Here is a 19545-nt window from a genome sequence, read left to right on the forward strand (position 1 = left end):
CACGTGTAGATTAAGTACAAGGAGAAGTTCGATAAGGAGGTTAAGGGCAAGAGGCCAAAGTTTGATTTGAAGGAGAGCAGAGGATACAAGATAATGAAGGATGCAAACATTCTTGCTAGTGAAGTGAGTATCAAGAGACGTCCATCGACAATGATCGAACTGTGTTTTCCAGACTGGTTGAGGATGCAATTACATCCGGGAGGCAAAAAAAAAATGTTAGTTTAAAGAAATAATTGAATAAGAAGCAATGATCTGTGCATTTCTGAAGCTAAAAGGGCATGATTCAGGTTGTATATTCATACAGACACATGTTGATTAAAAAATTCATGGTCTGAAAAGCCACCCGGCAGGACACTGGCAGAACACCCAAAAGATGGCATAGACCTGTCTGCCTCATAAGGTACAGAGCATCCATCCACCCCAAATGTGGGGTAAAACTTCCTACGCCAGGAGTTCCCACTTGCCTGGCTCATTTGGGACCAAGTGTATCTCTGGAAGCTAGAACGCTACGTGAGCTGAGATGTATTGGCCCCCAGGCAAGTGGCCTAGAGCCCCAAAGAAAGCTGTCCTTTATTGCCCCCCCCCCCCCCCCCACACCTCACACGGGGGCTGAGGAGAACATGGCCAGGGAGGGGCCTGAGCAATCCTCAATGGCAAGTGGGTAATGGATCTTCCTGGCGCATGAACAGACCGATGCTAAATTCGTGCCCACAGTAGCGCTTTCACCCATCTGCCCCATTCGGTACCCCCGCAGCTGACCCTGCAAACTCCAACAGGGGTGGCGCTGAAGAGCACCAACAGACGCAACCTTGACATAAGCTGTGGAATCACGTCCCAAGGAGTGCCCAGGTCAGAATATGAGCAAATGGTACTTTGCAAGCTCTAGTTAGAGACCTTACCTAACAATCTCCTTTCTGGAGGCCTGCATGACACATCTCTCTCCCACTCACACACACATCCCCACAGAGGGTTGGAGACTTAGGCCGAAAGGGAAGGAGAAACCAATTAACAACAGCCCCTTCTCCCAATGGCCCATAAAGTAATGACCCAAACCTGTAAGATTGTCCAAGCACATAGGCAGGGGATAATGAAAAAATAATAGTAATATTTTATTTTTAGTGTAAATGTATTCCAGATGAAAACTAATGTTGAAGCCTACAGGACCTCAGGGTGTAGTGGCTTGAGCTGTGGCACATTGCAAGCTAAAAGTATATCTTGCAGCTGAAATACTTTCATACCAGTGAAGAGAAAAACTGTACCCCTCTTGTGCTTCATGTTCCAGGTTATATACAAGCAGGATCTGAAGAAGATGCACAAACCTGTGACAGATATGTCCGAATCCTTGCAAATGCAGCATAACCTCTCCACCAGCAAGCTGTCAAGTCAAGTAAGCAATTGAACTAACAAATCCATGTCTATAGTCATAACCTGCCCTGTCTCACTCTAATCTGAGTGTATAGAATCTTAACACTTTTTCTCTTCTCATCACTGACTATATTTTAGGGATACCCCTGGTAGTGACCTACTTACCTTTTATCGTGGTTGCTCTTATCAGCCATGAATAACCATTTCATATTTTGTACATTAAGCCTCACATTTTTCTCTGTTTTAAAACCTCTATATTGTTATAAAGTTACTAATTAGCCAACTCACTGAGAAATCCCTAACTTCTTGCCTTGAAAACATCTTTCTGAACACTAACAAATCACCATTTAAAAAAAAATACAATTGCACTATTCTCACACTTGTTCAGGAAGTGAATGGAATCCTCGTTCAGAGGCGTGAACATTAACAGTTTCAAGTGGTTGGATTTTTGTGTTTTTGTGATGGAGAGTACAGCAGTGACTGATGCCAAAGTGGCACTGTGCCAGCTGGTGGGCCAACCATTAACAAACTGGAGTTTCCCATGAATCTGGCGCAAGAAATGCTCAGATTTGACAGACTACGTAGAGTTTTCATTCCCCATCACATACCCAGTGATGTCATGTTAATGAAATGGCATTGGGGGGGGGGGGGAAATCACAACTCCTTAGTGCCAATAATAGCTGACACTTCTCATAAGGATGTAAGAAATAGGAGCATGAGTGGGCCATTCGTGCCTGCTCCGCCATTCAATAAGATCATGGCTGATCTTTTACCTCAATTCCACCTTCCCGCACTATCCCCATATCCCTTGATTTCCTTAGTATACATCGGAGCATGAGTAGACCATTTAACCCCTTGAGCCTCTTCCACTATTCAGTGAGATCATGGCTGATTTGCGATCTAACTCCACATATCCGCCTTTGCCTTATATCCCTTAATACCTTTTGGTTAACAAAAATCTATCAATCTCAGCTTTAAAATTAACAATTGATCAAGCATCAATTGCCATTGCGGAGAGAGTTCCAAACTTCTACCACCCTTTGTGTATAGAAGGGTTTCCTAATTTCACTCCTGAAAGGTCTGACTCTAATTTTTAGACTATGCCCCCTAGTCCTAGACTCACCAATCACCAGAAATAGTTTCTCTCTATCTATCCTATCTATTCCCCTTGATATCTTGAAACCTTCAATTAAATCACCCCTCAACCTTCTAAATTCCAGGGAATACAATTCAAGTTTGTATAATGTCTCCTGGTAATTTAACCCTTGGAGTTCAGGTATTATTCTGGTAAACCAAGCTGCACTCCTCCAAGGACAATATATCCTTCCAAAGGTGTGGTGCCCAGTACTTCAGGTGTGGTCTCAACAGGGCTTTGTATAACTGAAGCATTACTTCTACCCCATTGTATTCTAATCCCCTAGATACAGGTGCGACGTCCAAAATCCAGAGTTCCGGAGTCCAGAATGTTCCAGAATCCGGACACCGGGCCGATCCGTGGCAGGGTCGTCCAGAAACCGGAAAATATTCCAAAATCCGGACTCTCCCGCCTCGGCGGCCCAATCCGGCCGCCCGATCTCTCTTCAGCCCGACCTCCCCCCGCCTCGGCCCGACCTCGTCTGGGTTTCCCCTACTGCAGCCCGACCGCCAGCCGCCTGATCTCGGCCCGACCAACCTTCCCCAGCCTTGGCCCGACCAACCTTCCTCAGCCCGACCTGCGGCCGCCCGACATCTCTTCGGCCCGACCTCCCCCCGCCTCAGCCCGACCTCGTCTGGGTTTCCCCCACCGCAGCCCGACCTCCAGCCGCCCGACCTCGGCCCAACCAACCTTCCCCGACCTCGGCCTGACCTCCCCCCCCCGCCTCGGCCCAACCTCGTCTGGGTTTCCCCCACCGCAGCCCGACCTCCAGCCGCCCGACCTCCCCCCGACTTCAGCCCGCGCGACCTCCCCCGGCCTCGGCCCAACCAAGCTTCCCCAGCCTTGGCCCGACCAACCTTCCCCAGCCTCCTCCCGCCTCAGCCCGACCACCGGCTGCCCGACTTCGCTTTGGCCCAACCTCCCCCCCGCCTTGGCCCGACCTCGCCTGGCCTTCCTCCACCGCAGCCCAATCTCCGGCCGCCCGACCTCGGCCCGACCAACCTTCCCTGGCGGCCTGACCGGCTGCCCGACCTCAGCCTGACCAACCTTCTCCGGCCTTGGCCCGACCTCTGGCTGCCCGACCCCGCCGCGGCCCCCCGACCCCCGACCTGCCTCCGACTTCAGCCTGCCCGACCTCTCCCGGCCTCAGCCCGATCAAGCTTCCCCAGCCTCCTCCCGGTTCAGCCCGACCTCTGGCCACCCGACCTCAGCCCAACCTCCGACCGTCCGACCCCCCCGAGGTCTGGCCTCCCTGATCTCCCCTGGCCTCAGCCCCACCAACCCCACCGACGCCCCCAACCTCCGCCGGCCCGACTGCCATCCCGACCGACCCCTCCCCACTTACCTTCCTCAGCTCAGGCAAAGGCGTTCCGAAATCCGGAAATACCCGGAATCTGGAACCGCCTCGGTCCCAAGGTTTCTGGATTTCAGACATCACACCTGTATAAAGACCAACATTCCATTAGCCTTTTTGGTTATTTTCTATACTTGTTCATGACGTTTTAATGATCCATGTACCTGCACTCCCAAGTCTCTTTAGACTGCCACTGTTTTTAGCTTTTCACCATTTAGAAAGTACCTTGTTCTATCCTGTTTAGGTCCAAAGTGGATGATCTCACATTTCCCTACATTGAAATCCATTTGCCACAGTTTTGCCAATTCACTTAATCAATATCGCTTTGCAATTTTATGCTCCCATCTACACTGCTTACAATGCCATTTATTTTTGAATCATCAGCAAATTTGGATACGTGGCTTTCTATCCCATCATCTAAGTCGTTAATAAATACGGTGAATAGTTGAGGCTCCAACACAGATCCCTGTGGGGCACCACTAGTCACATCCTGCCAATTAGAGTACCTGTCCATTATCCATATTCTCTGTCCCCTGCCGCTCAGCCAATTTCCTAATCAGGTCTATCGATCTATCCATCTCTGTTTTGAATATACTCAACAACTGGGCATCCTTTGGGGTAGAGAATTCTAAAAATTCACAACCCTGTGAGTTACATTTCTCCTCATCTCAGTCCTAAATGGCTGACCCCTTATTCTAAGACTGTGACTCCCTAGTTCTAGACTCTCCAGCTAGGGCAAACACCCTTCCAGAAACCATCCTGTCAAGCCCCTTAAGAATTTAAGATGATTTTCTGACAATTTTGAAATATATTATTTCTGCTTTTTGCACAATAGTAAGCTTTGTTTCAGTTGTTTTTTTTTTATTCTTCTTCCCTGGCTCTTAACAAATCACCCCAGTCAACATCAATGGCATAACCAGTTCAAATGAAACCAGCTTGTTAATGGTTGTTATATTAGGTCTTCCAATAAAATGGCATTTCTCAATAGCTGCTTCTGTTTTCATTTAGAAATGCCCACAACCATTGTGTGTAACCCCATGAACCATAATTCATCCTCCACCTTCCATTTTTTGATTGGATTTATTTTCTTGCCTCATCACATTTTACTGTTTAACAGCACACTTTTTGTGAGCACATTTTTGTCAATGGGTCACACTAATTCAGACTCTATAGTCTCTGTTATTGAGGTGATTTTTGACCCTCCTGTAGTACCAGTACAAGAAGGAGTTTGAGAAGAGTAAGGGTCACTACCAACTGGTGTCCGACTCACCTGGACAAATGCACCTAAAGGAGGCAACTGAGATACAGAGTCAAGTAAGTCAGCTGAAGAAAACTGAACATATATTCCGATACATATGACTTCACCCTAATCTTCCAAGGGTTCGGTCCCATTCCGATATTAATGTGCAAGTTATCCAATTTGCTGAAGAAATGACCTGTAAAAATGTTCCGATATGAATCACAACTTTTCTCTAGTCTGTATTTTACAATGGAAAGTCTAAAATTAAGGTTGGAATATTCTTTCTTCCTTCGTCATGGCTCTGAGTTTAACATATTCACAAATATTTTAAATGGTGTCTTTTTCCCCCTCCCCATTTTGTAAGATATTTCCTTCGTTCCCTTATGCCAAGTACAATTTTCTGACTGAGTCATGACCAGCCAAAGGAAGTGCGTGAAAGTGTTTCAATGTCAGTTTACTCTGGCTTTACCTCCCTATTCTAAGAAGTTGTCTAGCCTCCACTACTGGCACTACTTCCAGATAGTTTGTCTCAAGCCAAGAAATGACCATATGGGAGGTCATTGGGAATGCCTGAAAAATTACCATTCGATGGTACAATATGCTGGAGGACAAATATATATATATATATATACACTGCCAATGAGAGTAGTGGTTTTGAAACAAAAATATTATCTGCAAACCCGATTGCAGGAATCTCCCAACCTACCTTTAAGTTTTTGTGTTCTTTTGTATCTATATGAAGTGTTGATTTACAGCATATTGGGCCCAGATTTCCCCAGGAGTTGCTCCGTTTTTTTTGGAGCAACTTGATTTTTCTGGAGTATCTTTTTAGTTGCAACTTGGCCATTTAATTTGCGCCAGTGTAAGTGAGTTAGTTATGTTGTTTTTTAGTTTAGTTTTTTTTTTCAAAAGGAGGCGTTCCCAGCCACTTACGCCTGTTTTGGCCATTTAAGCAAGTTTGGCCAGCAAATAGTTGCTCCAAACTAATTTATGCCAGCATATGTTGCCAATTCTGTCCGCACAGAAAAACCTTACCTAGAGTTAAGGAATCGGCGCAAGTAACTACATTTAAAGCACCACCAAGCACCAAACAAAGCACAAAAAGTAATAAACATTCAATAAAAAATAAAGAACTGAAGTAAATGATTAAATTAACAAATAAAGAACTGAAGTAAATCCTACCTTCAACTAAACTGGGCAGCGGCTGGCCGTGCGAGGGCCCCTTCGGCCTGGGATAGGGGAGGGAGAACACGGCATCTGAACAGGGGGAGGAGGGAGGGAGAAGGCTCAACGCAGCAGGCTGTGGGGGCGGGGTGCTGAGGGTGGTGGGTGGTGAACGCACCATCTTAACGGGAAGAGAGGGAAGAGATCCACAGTGAGCCCGCCGCAGCCAGTGTGGGAGCCCCCCTCCCCCCCGCCCCCGCCAGACCAAAACTCTTTCCCCCCCCCATCAAAACTCTTTTCCCCTCCCCGATCAAAACTCTTCCCCCTCCCCATCAAAACTCTTCCCCCCTCCCTTCCCCCCCCCCATAAACTCTTCCTCTCCCCACCAAAAAAATCTTCCCCTCCGCACCCCCCCAATCAAAACTCTGCCCCCCACCATCCTGTCTCTTGTAGCCCTCAGCCCGGGATAGGGGCGACGAACATCGCATCGTCGCTTTGGCCTAGGGTTGCCTGGAGCCAGGACGCGCTGAGAGGGCCAGGAGCTACTGTGCACGCGCGCAGACTCCACTGCGCACGCGCACACTTTTCAGCGCAGGGCTGTGGCTCCGCCCACCACGCATTCCGATGCGCTGCGCCACAGGCCTGGAACCAATGGGGAGAATATGGAGGTAAGAAATCGACGCCATTTCTGTACTACAAAGTCCGCGCACCTCGTGGAGGAGCGCAGTTCTAGTAGAGGGGGAAAACTTGGGCCCATTATATGGATTAGAAAATCTTAGCGTAGAAAATAATATCAATTCCTATTATTTTGTTTGCAGCCATTTACTTCATATTTCTTCTAAAATGTATTGCTGTCCTAAACATTGTAGTGTTTCTAGGAACATCCTGTATTCTTTATTTTTACCAAATATTGCATTAGAGTTAAGTCAAACACATTCTATTTTTAAAGATGTGTTTTCCCTCCTGGATTGGTGTTTCAGGGGGGAGGGGAAGAGGAGGAAATGGTTTTACAAACTCTTGGGATGGGGTTCGATGTAAAGTGTGGACTGTAACTACAATATGTAAAACTTAAACAGTTATGGAGAGTAATCACAATGTACAACATTGCAGGTCAAATACAAGGAGAGGTACGAAAAAGAAAAAGGCAAAGCAATGTTGGACTTTGAAACACCCATTTATCTCACTGCCAAGGAATCCCAACACATGCAGAGTGAGGTAAGGTCAAGGAGTGAGAGCATTAGGCCTGGAGAACCTATCTAGGGTCCACGTCCTGGTGTTGCCAGTATTGTCCAATGGTGTCTGTCTTTGAAGAGAAATATGTAAGACTTCTGAATGTTCTGAGTTTTTTGTATTCTTCAAGCAGCTGCACACTTGCTGTGGCCTTGAAGAATGTTATGTTTGTTTGGAAATGAGAAAGAAACTTACATACAGGTTTTGTCTGACTTGTAGTAAGTTTTATAACTGTACACTGGCACTGTTGTAAATAGCAAAGGGTAATTTACTCCCAAACAGCTCATCTACTCTTCAGCCATTTTGATCCCTTGCTCTTCTCCCAGGACCACTGTGATGTAATCAAACATTTTCCACCCAGTGATCGAGACAAGCCAATGTCTCTCTATAACCAGCGAGAGGCAGATTTGCTGTGGGGTGTGTGGATATTGATTTTCCCCTTCCCTGAGGTCTGGCATTCTTCCTGCAAAGTGCTCAAGACATTGCAATAATTAAAGGCAGATGCTGGGTAATAGATAATTCTGTCTCTTTCACATTAAATGCACTCTCAATATATCAGTGAACTTATATCAAACTAAACAAGCTTTCTGTGGACAACTGCCAGGATCGGACCTGGTTCCTTGAACGGAAGGGGACTCTACTGTCGGGCTTAGGGGTTGATTGTCAATGCAGGTTGTACACCGCCAGTCACAGACTTATTGTAAGGGAAGAATAACAAGTCAAAAGGTAAAAACATGAAAGAGATTTATTTTTTAAAAAGGTAAATGTTGATTTACTGTTCCTGCTCACTAGGCGGTAGTGCCCTCAGAAGTAACGAAAGGCAGCTGAATTGAGCTGTTAAATAGTAGAAAGTCGAAGGGGCTGCTAAAACAGGAACAGGTGTAATGGATTTCAAGTTAAGGAACACCCTAAGCTAGGTCACTCCAATAACAGACAGTCCAAGTAAGACCAAGGTGGAGGAAATATAAGTCATTTCAATTACAGGCAACCACATATCAATAATGAGAAGGCCCCATTTGCCGTTAATAACTAGGTCGTCTCGCGACTGAATTTCGACAGTTTCATACAGTTCTCACGGCAGTTCCTATCAAGCGGAATGGTCAATTTGACTGCTCATTCGGCCCATGACTTCCTCAATTACTCTGCTGCAGAGCATCTTGAGCCAACCAAAGGATCCTGCACCTATAATAAGAAGCATGCTGCTTATTTCATTCCTGGTGAGTGAAGTAGAGTTCACATCGGTGATGCTGATTGTCCTCTACCGGCAGGATTTGAAAAATAAAACAGCCAACTGGTCAGCTCATGCAGCCCAAATAGTTGAAAAGGGTCATAAACTGAACTTCAATGCAGGCAAATTGATTGTTTCCTTTCAGAATTAATTGTGATGGGAGCTGTGAAAAGCCTTTAAAGTGTGTCCCAGAAACGACTTAAGGGCAACAACAACAACAACTTATAGTGCCTTTAACGTAGTGAAATGTCCCAAGACGTTTCACAGGAGTATTATGAGATAAAACATTTGACACCGAGCTGCTTAAGGAGAAATTAGCGCAGGTGACCAAAAGCTTGGTCAAAGAGGTAGGTTTAAAGGAATGGCTTGAAGGAGGAAAGTGAGATAGAGAGGTGGAGTGGTTTAGACAGGGAGTTCCAGAGCTTAGGGCCGAGGCAACAGAAGGCATGGCCACCAATGGTCGAGCGAATATAATCAGGGATGCTTAAGAGAGCAGAATTAGAGGAGCGCAGACATCTCGGGGCATTGTGGGACTAGAGGAGATTCACTTACAATTGACTAGAAATAGCAAACAGTGAAAACTTTCTCAGCCCTTGCTATAGCTTTGCAATGTTACTGAAATTAGCTAGGCAACTGCTTAGGTCTTTGGGTATTACACAGGTTGCAGATTTTAATTCCTTGAATTAGCAGTTATTTAACAGCTTCTCTCAGCAGTCTCTACTTTCACTTCTGAAGACATCGCTTGCAAAACTTAGGAACAGGAGTAGATCATTCAGCCCTTCAAGCCTGTTCCACCATAATATTAGATCACGGCTGATCTGTAACTGAACTCCATATCCAACAAAAATCTATCCAGCTCAGTCTTGATCATTTCAATGGACCCAGCATCCACGGCCTTTTGGGGGAGAGAGTTCCAGATTTCCACTATCCTTTGTATGATAAAGAGCCTCCTGACTTCACTCCAAAAGGACCGAGCTCTAGTTTCAAGATTGAGGCCCCTTCTGGATTCCCGCACCAGAGGAAATAGCTTCTCTGTAGCCACCCTATTGAAGCCTTTTAATATTTTGAACACCTCAATTAGCTCACTTCCTCAACCTTCCTCAACCTTCGAGACTCAAGGGAATACAAACCAAGTTTACGCAACTGGTCCTCATCATTTAACCTTTTTACGGTCTGGTGTCATTCTGGTGAATCTGAGCTATACCTCCTCCAGGGCCAATATATCATTCCTGAGGTTTGGTGCCCAGAACTGAAGACAGTACTCCAGATGGGGTCCCACCAAGATTATACAACTGATGCTTCACTGCCTCACTTTTGAATTCCAACCCCACTCGAGATAAAGGCCAACGAGTTTTACCCAGGTTTTTTTGTTGTTGTTTTAATTCTCTTTTTCAACAATTTTCCAGCCGATGATGTATAACCAGCTTTGGTGATTCTGTAAAAACCATTGTCTCTGCCAAGAATCTTTGAAGAATTATCGATTATCTCTTATACTCATTCTGACCATTTTTTTTCCTTTTTGTTACAAAGTTCTTCTCTATTATTTTTCTTTTCCCTGTCACCAATAGAAAGAATATAAGAAGGATTTGGAAGAGCACATAAAAGGCAGGAACCTTTCTGGCTTGGAGATTACACCAGCAATGTTGCATGTCAGATATGCAACTAAAATAGGCTGTGAGGTAGCCAGCCTATTTCTTTTTTTTTTCTTTTAACAATTTGAAAAATAATCACACTAATATATTTTTATATTGTTTTAATGAAGTACACAAAAGTTGAGATTCTTTCTTTGTGAGTAAATTAATACATAATCACTTTTTTAAAACTAATCATGAAAAAGATTTTCCTCTATTATTTTTAAGCATGACTTTTTTTTTGAACATTGTAAAGAATAATACAGCTACTATTCTTTGGCTTGTATACTATCATTTTACCGCTACCTCTCCATATATGTGTAACCAAACGATGAAAGCCCTTTATTATTTAATGATTACGTTGCCAACCCATTTAGTGCAGCGTCTTCTGCAGTTATGTAACTGTTTGTACACAAAACCCTGCATTCTTGTCACCTAACTGTGTTTGCAGTGTTTTACCCATCTTCACACAATGTAAGATGTGTCTGTCTCTCTGTTGTCTGGTCTTAGTGTCTTAGTGGCTGTCTGGATACTTTGTTGTGTTGTGTTGTCGTATGAAAAGGGCAGAACTGCCTTGTGCTCGATATTTCTGCAGCTCTTCTGTTTTTTTCTCCGTTTCTTTAGAAAGAGTACAGGAAGGATCTGGAACTAGGAGTCAAGGGTAAAGGCTTAACAGTGTTAGAGGAGACCCCTGAGATGATACGAGCGAAGAATGCCACGTACATTCTGAACGAGGTAGGCATGGCACAGTCTGTAGCAGTCGGCACAGTGTGCCCTGTGCTTTGGAGGAATGAAATGGCACGTTCCGTCTGTTTATGAACTTATTGATACCAAAGCCTGTACTCATATTACTAGGCCTTGCTTTCCTATCACAGCAAAGCTAAGCTGATTCATGTTCAACTTGCCAAGTCGAAGGTATTGTGTTCCTGACACAGATGAGGCTGCACACAGGGAGGTTAAAGTAACAGTGACCTCAGTCTTTAATATGACACTCCAGAGTGAGGAACAGGCCTTAGGGGCCGGCTTAGATACAGTGCTCCCAAGGGATGCTGGGATCCCTTGGGACTTCAGGGGATGAGCTCCCTGGTGGCAGAACATGGGAGTGCATGCTTTACAGATACACAACTTCACTCGTCCCCCAAAGTCAAAGTGAAAACTATTTACAAGGTGAGGCGGTCAGGAGCCTTTCTTTCCCTGGTGGACCGCCTCGGTACAAATGTGTTGGCTGTGCCCTTGCTGGGCTGGCGTGTTGTTGGCCCTGCAGTATTGCTGGGTGAGCCTGACCTTGCTGGGCTGTTGGGCGTAATGGGTTTGATTTCCTGGTCTGGCGTGGTGTCGTTGATCCTTTGGGTGTTTGTTGTGGGCTTGAAAAAGGTGGTGTCTGCTGTGGGTTGTTCAGGGCAGTCTGTGAACTGCAGCCTCGTTTGGTCCAGGTGCTTTCTGCAAATTTGTCCATTGTCTAGTTTTACTACAAACACCCTACTCCCTTCTTTAGCTATCACCATGCCCGCGATCCACCTGGGACCATGTCCATAGTTTAGCACATACTCAGGCTCATTCAGATCAATTTCCTGTGACACAGTGGCACGACCATCGTTTATGTTTTGTTGCTGCCGCCTGCTCTCTACCTGATCATGCAGGTTGGGATGAACCAGCGAGAGTCTGGTTTTAAGTGTCCTTTTCATGAGTAGCTCAGCCGGGGGCACCCCTGTGAACGAGTGTGGTCTCGTGCGGTAGCTGAGCAGTACTCGGGACAGGCGGGTTTGGAGTGAGCCTTCTGTGACTCATTTAAGGCTCTGTTTGATGGTTTGTACTGGCCGCTCTGCCTGCCCATTGGAGGCTGGTTTAAACGGGGCCGAGGTGACATGTTTGATCCCATTGCGGGTCATGAATTCTTTAAATTCGGCACTGGTGAAACATGGCCCGTTGTCACTGACCAGTATGTCAGGCAGGCCGTGGCTGGCAAACATGGCCCTCAGGCTTTCAATGGTGGCGGTGGTGGTGCTTCCTGACATTATTTCACATTCAATCCATTTTGAAAAAGCATCCACCATCACCGGGAACATTTTACCGAGAAACGGGCCCGCATAGTCGACATGGATCCTCGACCATGGTCTGGAGGGTCAGGACCACAAACTTAGTGGTGTCTCTCTGGGCGCGTTGCTCAACTGAGCACATACGTTGCATTGCCGTACACAGGACTCTAAGTCAGAGTCGATACCGGGCCACCACACGTGGGATCTGGCTATCGCTTTCATCATTACTATACCCGGGTGTGTGCTGTGGAGATCCGAGATGAACGTCTCCCTGCCCTTTTTTGGTAGCACTACATGGTTACCCCACAACAGGCAGTCTGCCTGAATGGACAGCTCGTCCTTTCACCGCTGGAACGGCTTGATTGGCTCTTGCATTTCAACGGGGATGTTGGCCCAGCTCCCATGCAGTACACAGTTTTTTACTAGGGACAGCAGAGGATCTTGGCTAGTCCAAGTCCTAATCTGGCGGGCCGTGACAGGTGATTTATCATTTTCAAATGCTTCCATGACCATTGACAAGTCTGCGGGCTGCGCCACCATCAACAAGTTTGCAGGCTGCGCCATTTCCACCCCCGTGGTGAGCAATGGTAGCCGACTGAGAGCATCCGCACAGTTCTCGGTGCCTGGCCTGTGGCGGATGGTATAGTTATACGCTGATAGTGTGAGTGCCCACCTTTGTATGTGGGCTGAGGCATTAGTATTTATCCCCTTGTTTTCAGCGAATAGAGATGTGAGGGGCTTGTGATTGGTTTCCAGCTCAAATTTGAGGCCAAACTGGTACTGGTGCATTTTCTTTACCCCGAACACACAAGCTAATGCCTCTTTCTCAATCATGCTGTAGGCCCTCTCGGCCTTAGACAAGCTCCTGGAAGCATAGGCGACAGGTTGCAACTTGCCCGCAACGTTAGCTTGTTGTAATACACATCCGACTCTATACGACGACGCGTCACATGCTAGCACAAGCCTTTTACACGGGTTGTACAATACAAGCAGCTTGTGGAGCATAAAATGTTTCTGGCTTTCTCAAAAGCAATTATTTGTTTTTTTTCCCCATACCCAGTTCTCACCTTTGTGCAATAGCACATGTAGGGGCTCTAAGAGGGTGCTTAACCCCAGTAAGAAGTTACCAAAATAGTTGAGGAGTCCCAGGAACGACCGCAGCTCAGTGTCGTTCTGGGCGCGTTCCTGATAGCCTCTGTCTTGGCCTCTGTGGGCCGAATGCCGTCCGCCGCGATCTTTCTCCTCAAAAGCTCCACTTCTGTTGCCATGAAGACGCATTTCGACCTCTTCAGCCACAGCCCTACGCGATCCAGTCGCTGGAGGACCTCCTCCAGGTTTTGTAGGTGCTCGGCGGTGTCCCGACCCGTGACCAATATGTCGTCCTGAAAGACCACCGTGTGTGGTACCGACTTGAGTAGGCACTCCATGTTTCTCTGGAAGATCGCTGCAGCCAATCGAATTCCAAACGGGCACCTGTTGTAGATGAACAGTCCCTTGTGCGTGTTGATGCAGGTGAGGTCCTTCGAAGACTCCTCCAGCTCTTGTGTCATGTAGGCCGAAGTCAGGTCGAGCTTTGTGAGCGTCTTGCCTCCTGCCAGCGTCGCAAATAAGTCGTCTGCCTTAGGTAGCGGGTATTGGTCCTGTAGCGAGAAACGATTAATAGTTACTTTATAATCACCGCAAATCCTGACCGTGCCATCACTTTTGAGTACTGGAACAATCGGGTTGGCCCACTCGCTGAATTCCACTGGGGAGATAATGCCCTCGCGTTGCAGCCTGTCCAGTTCGATTTCCACTCTCTCCCTCATCATGTGAGGTACCGCTCGCGTCTTGTGGTGAATGGGTCGTGCCTCTGGGACCAAGTGGATCCGCACCTTCGCCTCGGAAAAGTTTCCAATGCCTGGCTCAAAAAGGGAAGGAAATTTGTTAAGAACCTGGGTGCATGAGGCCTCATCGACATGTGATAGCGCTCGGATGTCATCCCAGTTCCAGCGGATTTTGCCCAGCCAGCTTCTTCCAAGCAGTGTGGGGCCATCGCCCAGGACAATCCAGAGTGGCAGTTCGTGCACCGTGCCCTCGTAGGTGACCTTGACCATGGCGCTGCCCAAGACAGTGATAAGCTCTTTGGTGTACGTTCTCAGTTTCGTGTGGATGGGGCTCAGGGCTGGTCTGAATGCCTTGTTGCACCTCAGTCTCTCAAACATCTTTTTACTCATGATGGATTGGCTAGCCCCAGTGTCCAATTCCATGGCTACGGGTAAGCCATTCAGTTTTACGTTTAGCATTATCGGTGGACATTTTGTCGAAAATGTGTGCACCCCATGTACTCCAGCAGCTGCCTCCTCTCTCTGAGGCTCGAAATTGCTTTGATCCACCATAGACTGATTTCTTCTGCCACGTGGTGGTTAGCAGGTTTTGCAGAGCTTGCAGCTCGGTTGCAAGCTCGTTGGAGTTGCCCCATTGTTCCACAGCTTTTGCAAACATACCCTTTGAAGCGGCATGAATAGGTTGAATGGAAGCCTCCACAACGCCAACAAGGTGTGAATTGTGTTGCATTCATCCTTTGTTGCAGACTCTGAGTCATCTGGGTCACCTGAGGCCTGCTGGCAGTTGCAGACTCGTGGTTTCTGCCCTGTACATTTCTGCTCGCAAATACAGTTCCAGTTAATTTATGAACGTTGCTAGCACTTGTGTGCTGAGAAATTTGTTTGGTGTTATCACTGGTGGACATAAACGCCTGTGCTATCGCAATGGCCTTACTGAGGGTCGGTGACTCTACAGTCACAAGTTTTCGTAGGATGGTTTCATGGCCAATGCCCAGTACAAAAAAGTCTCTGAGCATTTGCTCCAGGTAGCCATCAAACTCACATTGTCCTGCAAGTCGTCTTTAGCTCGGCGACGTAGCTCACCACTTCCTGACCTTCAGATCGCTGGCACGTGTAGAACCGATACCTCGCCATCAGCACGCTCTCCCTCGGGTTAAGATGCTCCCGAACCAGTGTGCACAGCTCCTCACACGACTTATCTGTGGGTTTCACCGGAGCCAGAAGATTTTTCATGAGGCTGTAGGTCGGTGCCCTGCAGACTGTGAGGAGGACCGCTCTCCTTTTTGCAGCACTTCCTTCTCCGTCCAGCTCGTTGGCTACAAAGTACTGGTCTAGCCGTTCAACATAGGCTTTCCAGTCCTCACCCTCCGAGAACTTCTCCAGGATGCCCACAGTTTGCTGCATCTTTGCGTTGGATTCGTATTCTCGTCGCCAGTTATTATGTTCCTGTCACAGATGAGGCTGCGCACAGGGAGGTTAAAGTAACAGTTACCTCAGTCTTTAATAAGACACTCCAGAGTGAGGAACTTGCCTTAGGGGCCGGCTGATATACAATGCTCCCAAGGGATGCTGGGATCCCTTGGGACTTCAGGGGATGAGCTCCCTGGTGGCGGAACATGGGAGTGCATGCTTTACAGATACACAACAGAAGGTTGCTGAGGACAAGATACATTAGTAGTAGTCTCAGAAAGGCCTAGCAATATTGAGCTGCCAATGTGCATTTATATTTACAACAGATTATGTTTGTCCTTCTGTTTCCATATTACGGAAATAGTATATTGGAATTGGCCAGAAGTCGGAATGTTTTGTTGCTTTGGAATGTTGAAGCCAATTGCAGTGCCATCGCTGCTACCCAGCAGATTATAGCAATTTACAGACTTTTATCTACCTCTCCTAGATCAAAAAAAACCCGATAAAACCCTTTTCTGTCAGTAACTTAGCATCCGTAGGATAACTTATATGTGGAGCTTTGGCGGGACCAAAAATTCTCTAGCCCCTATCTTGATTGTCTCAAAACAATTGTTGAACTGAGAGGTGGCTCAATTATTTATCTGTCTGGGTATGGAGCTGTCAATCATTTTTCCTACCAGGATAACAGGGTAACTGGAGTTCAAGCCATTCATCTACTCCCAGGGCTTAGGGAAGCAACACGGTGTTAGAGAGAGCCTTTGGCTTAGTGGTAGCATTGGCGCCAATGAGTCAGAAGGTGCAGGGTTTGAACCCCACTCTGGACAGCCCTGGTGAGAGGAGACCGGGGCTCTGGCTCTGAGTTCTGGGTCGCCTTCCAGTGGGATACTCGTGTCCGGTGGGTAAGGGTGCCCCCCTCCTCACTATATGATTGGGGGGCATAAAACCATCCCGATGTATAAGACTGACCACCCTATCGGGCTGGTATAAAGAATGCTACGGCCATGGAAGGGGCATTAACGTTGCCACCTGTCGGACTGTTAATCAGCGTGTGAATCTTTCCATTACTTTACATTATTGTCAAAGAGAAGGGTGTGAAGATAAATACAGCTGACACTCATGATGGAGTTCAAAGGCATAAGGCTGGTCTCTCAGTCTGTCTGTCTCCAGCCACCCAAGGTGACAATCAACCAGATTGAATTGATTGATAATTATGCAGATAGTTCAGATAGGCAGCAGGAAGTTCATCTTGTTAGATCTCCTGATGGCTTTGGTGTTAACAGGAATTAACATATCAAGTCAAACTAGTAGCCATATGTGGCAGCCTTGCCTATTAGCCTGGTTTTCCTCACATTGCAATTTTTAGCCACCCCTGCAGTATATACAAGCTTGGCTCTAACTTTACAGTAAACTAAATGTAAAGTGACCAGGCACCCTTCATAGATGAACAAATAAATCTACTTTCTTTTGATTCAAAATGTGATGACACTCCCTATTCACCACAGCTTTTAAAATAGGTTTCGGAGAGCACAGCACGAAAAATAATTGTTTCAACTCAAAAACAAAATCTAGTTGTTAACTATTGTTATTCTGCTCTGCTTCCTTGGACATTCTGGGTTGCCGTGCAACAATTTCCAACTGCATCACAACTGGACTTTCGGTAGTGATCCTCCCCCAGACATTTATCCTACTGGTCATAAGGCTATGTGGTAAATTGCCTCTTGTCTTGTTCTATCTCAGAAAGAGTACAAGAGATCATTGGAGGAAGAAATCAAGGGTAAAGGGCTTGTGGCACTTGCTAACGAAACACCAGACTTTGCCAGAGCAAAGAACGCCACGGATATTTTAAACCAGGTGAGTAGCAATGGTTACAATGGATTCTTTTTTCCACCCTAATGACAGAAATTCTATTGGCTGCATTTATGTAACAACAAATTTGTTTCTGATTGTTTGCTGACTAATTATGTGGGTTGAAATTGCTTGGTACAATTAATAGTAATTATTTCACTTGTATGAAATTCCTTTCTGTGTTTTGCTAAAAAAAATGTTTAACATTTTGACCCGGGTTGTCTCAAAATGATGTGGCGTCCAAGATACGTCATCTGTGTCTAATCCACACCCCCAGAGTTGTGCGGATTTAATATCTGCACCATAGCAACTTGAGAATTCAACTTCAGTTTTAAGAATGTTTGTGAAGTGTTTTGATAGGGTGAAAAGGGGAAAAAAAGAAAGACTTGCATTTTTATAGCGCCTTTCACGACCTCGGGACATCCCAAAGCACTTTACAATCAATGAAGTACTTTTGAAGTGCAGTCATTGTTGTAATGTCAGAAATGCAACAGCCAGTTTGCACAAAGCATGGTCCCACAAGCAACAATGTGAGAATGACTATTTTTGTTGGTTCGGGAGCCATTAAGGGAGACCATCAATTTAAAATTGTTGCCAAGACAGCAAGGTTAGGAGAAATTTCTTTATGCAGAGAGTAGCTGGAGTATGGAAGACTTTGCATTGGGAATAGCTGCAGCAGGGACATTGCATGGAAAAGTGGATCAATATTTGAAGCAGAGGGTTATATAGGGCTATGGGGGAGACCAGGGCAGTGTGATGATCTGGCACAAGCAGGCTGGGCTGAATCGCCGCTTTCAGCACTGAAAACTTCCATGTTTCTATCTATGTCCATTTAATCGAGCCAGGAACTAAAGGCGTAGATTCAAATTGATATTTTGGTCAGCTGGGTCTATCAATAAGTTTAGTCGATTCATTAACTTTGTCTGCATGTTTAACATTGCCTGATCATTCTTTTTAGGTAAAATACAAGCAGTTGGCTGAAAAGGAAAAATCGAACTACACCACAGTCATTGATACACCTGAAATAATTCATGCTCAAAATGTGAGGAATCTGGTCAGCCAGGTAAAGCACACCTTTCTCTCCCTACCTGCCTTCAGCTCTGCTGCCCATTTGTACTATAAATATAACCTGTTGGCCCCGATAGGATGGGGGCTCACAATATCAGTGCAAGTGCGGCATAAGAAATAGGAGCAGGAGTGGGCCTTTTAACCCTTCGAGCCTGCTCCGCCATTTAATAAGATCATGGCCGATCTGATCATGGACTCAGCTCCACTTCCCTGCCCTTTCCCCATAACCCTTTACTTCCTTATCACTCAAAAAGCTGTCTATCTCCATCCTAAATATATTCAATGACCCAGCCTGCACAGCTCTCTGGGGCAGAGAATTCCATAGATTTACAACCCTCTAAGAGAAGAAATTCTTTCTCATCTCAGTTTTAAATGGGCGGCCCCTTCTCCTGCGACTATGCCCCCTAGATTTAGTTTCCCCTATGAGTGGAAATATCCTCTCTACATCCACCTTGTCGAGCCCCTTCATTATCTTATATGTTTCGATCAGATCACCTCTCTTTCTTCTGAACTCCAATGAGTATAGGCCCAACCTACTTAACCTATTTTCATAAGTCAACCCCCTCATCTCTGGAATCAACTGAGTGAACCTTCTCTGAACAGCCTCCAATTCAAGTATATCCTTCCTTAAATAAGGAGACCAAAACTGGACGCAGTACTCCAGCCAAAGGAATGTCGGGGCCTTTCATTTTGACCAAATCCGCCTTTTCCAACTCATTCTCCGTTTGCAGTTTATCCACAGATGTTGAAATCATATTATAGTGTCAATCATTTCGTCCAGCTTTAACGAAAAGGGCTTTGTCAGATGCACTTTTCAAAATATGAAATGTTCACCCGCAGTTCCACTGCTAACCAGTAATTAGCAAACGCCTCCTCTGCCCGCTGATATTCGTTTGGAACGTTTAAAAAAAAAAAGCAATTTTTTTCCCCTTCAGTTTTCTCCAGCCCTCTCCTGAAAGTGCGAACATGCAAGCCAATGGTTCCCCAAACAGCTGTGACCTTCCGGTATATCC

The 19545-nt window shown here is 46.1% G+C and overlaps 1 protein-coding gene across 18 annotated transcripts in view; it reads left to right on the forward strand.

Annotated features, from left to right (window-relative positions):
• neb (nebulin) overlaps positions 1-19545 on the forward strand; it is a 330990-nt gene that overhangs the window by 260200 nt on the left and 51245 nt on the right. For 17 of the 18 annotated variants that reach the window (XM_070875301.1, XM_070875303.1, XM_070875304.1 and 14 more), the window contains 8 exons: positions 10-123; positions 1283-1387; positions 5064-5168; positions 7369-7473; positions 10285-10395; positions 10972-11082; positions 17357-17470; positions 18423-18527. In XM_070875301.1, the coding sequence (XP_070731402.1) occupies positions 10-123; positions 1283-1387; positions 5064-5168; positions 7369-7473; positions 10285-10395; positions 10972-11082; positions 17357-17470; positions 18423-18527 (870 nt within the window). The remainder of the gene's footprint in view (positions 1-9; positions 124-1282; positions 1388-5063; positions 5169-7368; positions 7474-10284; positions 10396-10971; positions 11083-17356; positions 17471-18422; positions 18528-19545) is intronic. The other variant, XM_070875308.1, reaches the window with a different exon arrangement.

Source organism: Pristiophorus japonicus, chromosome 3 (genome assembly GCF_044704955.1).
Source record: "Pristiophorus japonicus isolate sPriJap1 chromosome 3, sPriJap1.hap1, whole genome shotgun sequence".
In the NCBI taxonomy this organism is placed as follows: Eukaryota; Metazoa; Chordata; class Chondrichthyes; family Pristiophoridae; genus Pristiophorus; species Pristiophorus japonicus.